This window comes from Echinops telfairi, unplaced genomic scaffold (assembly GCF_000313985.2).
Source record: "Echinops telfairi isolate 266 unplaced genomic scaffold, ASM31398v2 ScPeMD7_18;HRSCAF=68, whole genome shotgun sequence".
In the NCBI taxonomy this organism is placed as follows: domain Eukaryota; kingdom Metazoa; phylum Chordata; class Mammalia; order Afrosoricida; family Tenrecidae; genus Echinops; species Echinops telfairi.
The window spans coordinates 97,589,213-97,597,336 of record NW_022103915.1 but is presented as its reverse complement, the minus strand read 5'-3'; the positions used below and the strand labels follow the sequence as shown (position 1 = coordinate 97,597,336).

At 61.9% G+C, this 8,124-nt stretch overlaps 1 protein-coding gene across 6 annotated transcripts in view; it reads left to right on the top strand.

Moving 5' to 3' along the window:
- CCDC9B (coiled-coil domain containing 9B) overlaps nt 1–7,130 on the top strand; it is a 27,925-nt gene extending 20,795 nt beyond the window's left edge. The window contains exons 1-11 of one of the 6 annotated variants that reach the window (XM_045287850.1): nt 7–65; nt 847–960; nt 1,361–1,468; nt 1,991–2,143; nt 2,228–2,353; nt 3,237–3,436; nt 3,685–3,740; nt 4,131–4,181; nt 4,260–4,374; nt 4,933–4,972; nt 5,052–7,130. In XM_045287850.1, coding sequence (XP_045143785.1) covers nt 54–65; nt 847–960; nt 1,361–1,468; nt 1,991–2,143; nt 2,228–2,353; nt 3,237–3,436; nt 3,685–3,740; nt 4,131–4,181; nt 4,260–4,374; nt 4,933–4,972; nt 5,052–5,591 — 1,515 coding nt within the window. In that variant the 5' untranslated portion in view covers nt 7–53 and the 3' untranslated portion in view covers nt 5,592–7,130. Of the gene's footprint in view, nt 1–6; nt 66–618; nt 752–846; nt 961–1,360; nt 1,469–1,990; nt 2,144–2,227; nt 2,354–3,236; nt 3,437–3,684; nt 3,741–4,130; nt 4,182–4,259; nt 4,375–4,932; nt 4,973–5,051 lie in introns of those variants that run through there. The other 5 variants (XM_045287849.1, XM_045287848.1, XM_045287852.1 and 2 more) reach the window with 5 other exon arrangements.
- The last annotated feature ends 994 nt before the right edge of the window (nt 7,131–8,124 follow it).

Here is an 8,124-nt window from a genome sequence, read left to right as displayed (position 1 = left end):
CCTGCACTGCCTCCCGGGGGGCTGCTCTGGAATTCTCTGTGGCCACTGCTGTCATGCACTTGGCTGTGAGTGGCATCTTGCCTTTGGTTGGGGGGAGGTGCTTCTTGGGGCTAAGGGTGGGAGCGGCTAGGATAGCTGGCAGCCACACTCTGGGGACAGCTGGGGACAGCTGGGAAGAAGGGTGTACCTAGGCGGGGTTGGGAAGGGGCACCAGCCTCAACAGAGACCCTGCAGCCAGGTGGGGAGGAGGGGAACCGGGAGTTTTGCTCTGGACAGGCAGGTGGCAAGCTGCCCTGGGTGGCTCCCAGCTGGGCCTGCCTAAGAGGCCTGCCAAGGGTTGGACCTGTGGGAGCCGCTCAGGCCCAGGCTGGGGAGGTGGTCTGAGGGCCTGGGAGCCCAGAAATCTCTCAGCTTTTCTGTGGTGCTGGGCCTGGGAGCCAAACGGCTCCCTCCTCGACCTCCTGAATCCCTTGGCAGCTTCCCAGTCACGGCAGGTTCCGCTTGCCGCTGCCAGAGCCATTTATAACTCCCAGTCTAGGCTCGCTTGGCATTGGCGCTCCCAGGGGGTGGGGGAGGCGTGGCCCCCTTCTGGGCCTTCCAGTCCAGGCCGAGGAGGCCCCTAACCTAAGCCCTGTGGGGGTGGTAGTACGGGGAGACAGACTGGCTGCTGGGGAAGGACCTGGGCTTTCCTATGAGTGGCTCCTGGCTCCTCGAGAGACCCTCTTCCTGCCTGGGCTCGGCTCCTCGGGTGGTGAGAGTCCGGTTAGGTGGGGGAAATGCACAAGCTGGGGACCCGGCAAAGTTGAGTGGGTCCAGCAGCCAGGTGCTCGGGCCTCTCCTCTGCAGGGGCCCCACGGGGCGGAGTCCCCGATGAGGAAGCAGGAAGAAAAGGATGCCGAGCTGGACCGGAGGATAGCTGCCCTGCGAAAGAAGAACCAGGCCTTACTGCGTAGGTACCAGGTGAGTGGATTGCTGCCAGGAGGGAGGGTGCCCTGCCTGGCCAGCCCAGCCAGCCCCGCCAGCCCCCACGCTTGGGCCAGGCTCTGGGGAGTCAGTCGCCAGGCTTGGGGCCAGGGTCTGGGTGTGCCTGGTGCCCCTGAGTGACGCAGCCAGAGGTCTGGGGACTCAGTGATGCGGTACCTCTGCCCCTTGGTGTCTCCCTGATGTCTCTCCGTGTGGGCTTGTAGGTGTCTTTTTCTCTGTGCGGGGCGGGGTGGTGGTGTGGGGGTGGTGGTGGTGTGGGGTGTGTGTGTGGAGGGGGGTGGACTGTCATGTTTTTCTGAGTGGGGGCGTGGCCTGTTGGCAACTGTGTCTGTGCGTGGGGGCCATGGCCTGTGCTGACTCCCAGGCTGTCCTACAGGAGATCCAGGAAGACCAGAGGCAGGCAGAGCAGGGGGACATAGCTGGGAGCCTGCTGCAGCCCCTCCCACCTGACAGCCTTACTGTCACCATCAGCCAGGTTCCTGGGGTAAGCCTTACCCCGGCAGACAGGGCGCTGACAGCCAGAGGGGCTAGCCCAGTCCTTCTCAGGGGTGGGCTCCCCTTTCTCCCAACCTCCTTCCCCTCCCATGAACAGTTCTGAACTCACCAGCTCCCGAATCGCAAACCACTGCTGTCCACTTCTCTGAGGCCCCAGCTAGAAAGGTCACCAGACAGAAAGAAGTCTCCTTGTCCCTCCATAGCCCCATAAGGCCTATGTCAATGCCCCAAAGCACAGGCTGCTCCCACCCCCCAAAGCCAAGGGGCTAGGAGCCCTGCAGATGCCTGGAATGGAGTCGGAGACAAGGCCCCATTGTCTGAGTGTCCCGGGTTTCCCAGATTGGAGATGACGGCCTGGTGGCATCTAGGGCCCTGGGCGCTGGATCATCTCATGCCTTTGGCATGTGAGAGAGGCCAAGCCAGCATCTCTGAGGACATTCCAGGCAGAGCCAGTGCTGGCACCTGGGCCTGGGGAGTCGTCCAAAGGACCCAGCCCCCTTGTGGCCTGCAGGGGAAACGAGTGGTCAGCAGGAACTGGGGACTGCGCAGCCTGGGCCGTGGGGCAGCCAGCGAGCTGCCTGAGGATGAGGACGAAGACCATGCAGCTGCCTTCTGCTCGGGGGAGAGGGTGGAGCTGGCTGTGACCATGGAAAACAAGGCTGAGGTGAGCAGTGTGACAGGGCGGGACCCAGCCACCGGGAGGGACAGACTCTGCTTCCTCCTCCGCTCATTACTCCCTCGCCTCCAGGCCAAGAGGGTGGTCAGTGAAAAGCCCACCAGAGCCCGGAACCGGGGGACAGGTGGATCACTTGGCAGGGACTTTGGGTGCAGCCCCCCCATGCAGACTGCTGCCAGCCTGGATTCGGCACGGAAGGTAGCCACGTACCTCAAGAGAGGACGAGGACACGAGAGCGGGGAGGGGGGCAGTGGAGGTGGGAGTCTTCCTTTGGGGAGGCAGAAAAACTGAGTCAAATACACCCCCCTACCCCATCTGCAAAACATGGCCCAGGCAGCACCCCCAAGAATGCCCACCCCTTCTCCCTTTTTTTCTCTGGAATCTCCATTTTGGGGGGGGCGGGCGTCTTTCAGAGGTGGCCGTAAAACAGGCTGTGCCAGATATGTGGTCCACCCCTTGTCTGACTCAGCCCAGCTGGCTCTGAAACTATGGATCCTTCCAGAATCAGTGAGCCATGGGAGGGCTGGCCATGTGCCAGGTGTGACCTCTAGGTGGCAGCATCCCCTAGTGCGTGCTCTTACTCCCAGTCTCTGGGCGCCCCACCCACCCTCCCATCCACCTTGTGAGATAAATGCCATTCCAGTCACCTCTGCCCTCAGGTCGATGCCCACTCATAGTGACCCTATAGGACAGGGTCGAACTGCCCCCTGTGGGTTTCCGAGACTGTAACTCTTTAAGGGAGTAGAGAGCCTCCTGTCTCCCATCCGGGTTTGGAACTGCGGATGGCAGCCCAACACATAACTGAGATGCCAGCGGGGACCCTTATAAATACTATTCATATCTCCATGTCCCAGATGCATACATGATGCACACAGAGGTTAAGGAACTTGTGAGAAAACACACAGCTAATCAGTGCATGGAAACCCCACCCCCACGTGCCAGATGGAACCCCCTAAGTTCTCAGGTGGGAGAAGTGGAAGTCCTGAGAGGGGCAGGGTGGAGAGCAGTTCCCAGTCAGTCTCGTCTGAGCCCAGTGCTCTCGCTGTCTTTTCCCACGGTGCTGAGTGTCTTCTCTCGACAGGGGGCCCGGGAAGCCCGGAGTGTGGGTCGGGCCCCAGGCCCAGCTCCCCGGTGGTCGGCCGCAGGGCTCACAGAGGTGGGCTGGGACTACAAGCAGTGGAAGCAGGAGCGGGAGCAGATTGACCTGGCCCGCCTCGCCCGGCACAGAGACGCACAGGGTGACTGGTGCCGCCCGTGGGACCTGGACAAGGCGAAGCCCACGTGGGTGACAGGCCCGCACAACTCACTGGGCTGATACACTTGGGGGTCCGGGGGTAGGGCTGAGTGTGGGCGATGCTTGAAGTCTGGTGGGACCCTCCCATGGATGGCGTAGCTCTGTCCTTCTGACCAGGCCCTGGGCTCAGGGTCTCCCTGGGTGTGGCTGGGTCCTCCATCTCTTTGTGGGCTGCCTCTCTGCTACTGTCCTCCCAGCCACCCAGCAGCTGGGCTCCCTCTCCGTGTCTACACAGGCCGAAGGACTCTGACTACCACAGGGAAGAGGGCCCAGGCAGGGGCGGCAGAAGGGGTGAGTCACCACCCCCTCAATCCCTCCCTGACCCTCACCCCCATCAGCCTGTTTCCCAGCACTTTCCAGGCCTCACTCTGAGACCACCATCCCACGTTGACTCCAGGGGCTCACGGACCAGGCTCCTATGGAAGTCTGCCCAGAGTCCTTCCGGGGTGTGCCCACCCTCTGCCCCCCACCTCCAGTGCTAAGAGGGAGCTGGGACGCAGTGGTGAGGTAGAAGTGGCTAAGTCGAGCTGAGAAGCTCAACTCTCCAGCCCCCCAGGACAGGACTCTTTTTCAGAAGGTAGACAGTGGAGAGGGCTGACAGGTCCCCTGTCCCCAAAGAACCAGTGTGCCTGCCTTGGACCTCCTGTCACTCATCCTTGCCCTACTTCCTTTGCCTGCTAGGTTCCAGGAGCCACCGGAAGCTGCAGCTGCCACCACCCCCTGATGGAGAAGGTGAGGGGGGGGAGGCGGGAATGGGGGTGGGGACAGGTACAGGCAGGTGGAGATGGCCCTCTTCTCCTTCACTTGCAGGGCCGTCTCTTGCAGGTGGTACCACACGAGGTGGGCAACACAGCAGACCCTCGGTGGCACCGGCCACAGGCAGCAAGGCCCAGGGGAAGGAGAGGCTGACGGGCAGGGCTCGCAGGTAACAGGTGGCAGGGGGCAGAATCAAGCGGGGCACCTAGGACTCCTGATTTCCTGGACCTCCTGGCACTGGGAGGCCAGGCTCTGCCCTCGTCCAGGTGCAGCCCCTGCCCATGGGGCCTCTGTCTCTTGGCTGACAGCTGCCCGGCAGCAAGTTAATGAGATGCCAGGAGAGGCCATCAGCAGAGCCAGTGGCAGAGAACCTGGTGCCCAGGGAGACGGGGGTAATTACAGTAGTTACCTTCCCCGGGGAATGCAGGCTTGCCTTTCCCAGGCAGTGCGGGCAGGGACATGCCTGGAGTCCCCGCAGAACGCAAGGTGCCGCAGGCTTGTCCATAAACAGCAGCTGGGAACCTGGGATGGGGGCCAGGGTGGGCGATGCTTGGAGGAAGCGGCTGGGTTTGTGGGGAACAAGGTCAGGCTGAGAGGGAGACTTCCTGGAGCTTCAATCTGTCCAGCTCCCTCTAGAGACCTTTGGACTGCAGCTGCTCCCTGAGGGTCGGGGATGTGCAGGGGGAATGGGTAGGAGGAGGGCTAGCCGTGTGCTATGTTCCTACAGGTGGGAGAGGAAGGAAGACCAGGAGCCAGAGAGTCAGGAGGTGGGTGCTTGGGCACAGGATAGGGTGGGTGGGGGCCACAGCCCCGAATTCCCCAGCCACAAAGCCCGTCTTGTTTCAGGGAAGTCGAAGCCCTGGAAAGACCCCTACTGAGGAGGAACAGGGACCACAGCGAAGTGGGATGGAGCCAGGAGAACCCAGCAGTGGCCCAGCCCCCAGCCCAGCCCTGGCAGGCCCAGAGGGGCCCAATAGGGAGCCAGGGCCTTCAGCAGCCAGCTCGGCCCCTGCCTCCCCACAGCACACTGACTTGGCTCCCCTTGACCTCTCTCTTGGAGGGGTCAGGAGCCCTGTGCCCAGGGAGAGCCTGGGTGTGCTGAGTCCGGGGCCTGGGGCCCAGGAAAGCCCCGGGGCCAGGCCGGATGGGTCAGAGCAGACTCTGGGATGGACTAACCATCAGGCGGACCTGGAAGTCCAGAGTAGCTCTGAGCCACACAGAGGGGCCGGGCGCCTCCAGCCCCGTGAAGACGGGTCTGGGAAGGAGGGGGACCAGCAGGGCCTGGCCCAGAGAAGCAGGCCCCTCAGAGGAACCAGTAAAAGGGGAAGAGGGACAGCAGGTGTGAGGCGCAGGACAGGGGGGCCAGGCCCTGCAGGAAGATGCTGAGCACAGCTCCTGAGAGCTAGAAGGGAGGTGGGGAGCGTTTTGTGTGATGAATGGCTGGTTGCCAGAGGCTTGTGCCAGGCTGGCTGAGCAGTTTGGCAAAGTCTCTGGCAAAGCACTGTAGTGAGGGCAGAGCTGTTGCCTTCCCCGCCGCTCACCTGCAGAGCCCTGTGCACCGGTGCGGGGCTCATGTGCAGGCACAGCCCTTGCTGGCCCTGGCCTGGCCTCTGCTTCCCAGGCCCCACTCCCTTCTCCAAGGTGAGACAGGGCTGGGAAGCACTTGGCTCTCTGCTCCCCTTACCCCAAGGGCCTGAGCTCCTGCCCCAGCTGATTCAGGCTCCTCAAGGGCCACTCTAGCTGAAGCAGGGGAACCAGGTTCCAGCAAGCACCTGGCCTGTGGCAGAGAGAGCCGGCCCATGGCATAAGGCACCCAGCGGGCAGGGCCTGGGCTCCCATCTCCTCTGGGAAGGCCTCCTCTCACCACAGGGCGGGAGGGGCTCACCACCAGGAAGCCCTGCGGGTCAGACATCAAGTACACCCTGGGTCACTTCCTGCCTACTCAACTTCCTCCCCGGCCCTCCCCCCATGGCCCTGCAAAGGCACAAAGACATGGACTCTGGTGGAGAAGGCCACTCACAAGGGATGCAGAGAGAGAGTGACTCCAGCCAAGGGCGACAACAGGACTGGTCTCTCCTCCTTAGCCACCATCCCTGCCCCCAGGGCCCGCATCTGGAGGATTCTCTAGACTCCGCACAAGCTGTGGCTTCCTCTCGATTCAACAAACATTTCCTGAGCACCCGCTACGATGCGCAGCCACTCCCCCCCTATCCCAGGGGCCAGCCGGTCAGACCTCCAGGGGCACAGCCCCACTTCTGCTCAGCTGGGGAGAGGGGGTGCTCTTTGCTCCCGGATGCCACCAGTGGTCCCCTCTGTACCCGTTTCTGTGCCAAGTCTGTTCTCTGCGGAGGGTCCCGGGCTTACTTCCCCTGAGGGATGCGGGAGGAGTGTGCCAGCTCCGCCCACAGGAGCGCCCCACTGCTCAGTGAGCCCGAGGTCCAGGGGTCCCCACCTCAAGGCCCCTCTCCCAGAGCTAGCTGGCTCCTGCACCCCTCCCCTACTCAGGAAGCTTGGGGATCTAGGAGCGCTTCAGGTCAGATGGTGGGTTGGGGGCATCTCATACTTGGACAAGGGGCGGGTTCATCCACATTCTGTTCCGGAGGTCTGCGGAAGTCGCCCTTCTAATAGGCTCCAGGGGACGTCTGTGCCGCCGGTGGCGGACTACCTTTTCAGAGGTCTCAGGAAGTTGGTGGCGAAATGGAATGGAAAAACAGTGGTTTCCCATGAACTTTTTGAAACCCCCTCATTTATGTGGATGTGGGGAACCAAGACCCACTGTAGGTATTAATGGCTGGAAGTGTAGGGGTTGTGGCAGGGAGCCAAGGCTCCCGGGCAGGGTCCCTGTGTGGGTGCTGCCAACGTCCTCAAGTGGGGGGTGAGAAAGCTGGCTGGGGATGAGACTGGGTAGAGGGCACTGTAAGTGATGGGGTGTGGAGTTGGCGGGGAATTGGGGGTGGTGTGTGCATGTTCCTATGCAGGGGTGGGGGGGCCTGCCCAGGCCAGGGTGAAAAGTTCCAGGTACAGTTGTCCTCTGGACTTGCAGTCACACGTATATGGCTTTGGAGGGGGCACGGTCCTGGGACCTGGGACTGCCCAAGGCTGGTGCTGAGGCAGAGCAGGCTCAGGCAGAGCAGGCTCGGGCAGGGCCCTTGAATTTGGATGTCTTCATGAGCTATTTTGATCAAGCATTTGAATTCTGAGCTTCACACACGGCTCCCAAACCCCCAGTGCTGCCAATTGTGTACAGCTGTGCCTTCCTTAAAGGGTAGCTGCATGTTAGATTCTGGGGTGGGGGATTTAAGAACCGGGAGCCTCTCTGCTTCAGCCCCAGGCCCCAGAGCAGGCAGGCACCCTGGGGAATGCTGGGAGAAAGGGAGTCGCTGCAAGGGGATGGAGGAAACGGATGGGCACAGAATTCCTTGTGGGAAGGTTGCAGGGCTCTGCTTTGGGGAAGGCGCCTTAACGGGCACAGAGCTGACGTCGCTCCGCTGCTAGCTGACCCGTCAGCAGCTCCATGGGAAAAAGATGTGGCAGTCTGCTTCCGCAAGGGTTACAACCTTGGGCACCTTGTGCCTGGGAAGCTCTACTAGTCCCATTGGGTCTCCGAGTTGGAGGCAATGGACCCGCTTTGGGGTGAAGAAACAACAGCTGTGGCACCCTCCCCTGCTGCTCGATGGCAGAGGGGACAGGAGTTAAGACAGCCAGGAACCTTGGGCGCAGGGATGGCTCTATCTTTCTGGTCCCTTTGTTGAATGACTTGGCCAAGAGTCTTCCTCTCCCACCAACAGACAATTCAAAGGGAAACTGGGCCCTAGAGAAGGCTATCAAAAACCCAGGCACAGGGCTGGAGGGGCGGAGCAGGGATGGACGAACACACACAGAAACGGCAGCTTCACCTAAGGCAGTGGTCCTCAACCTG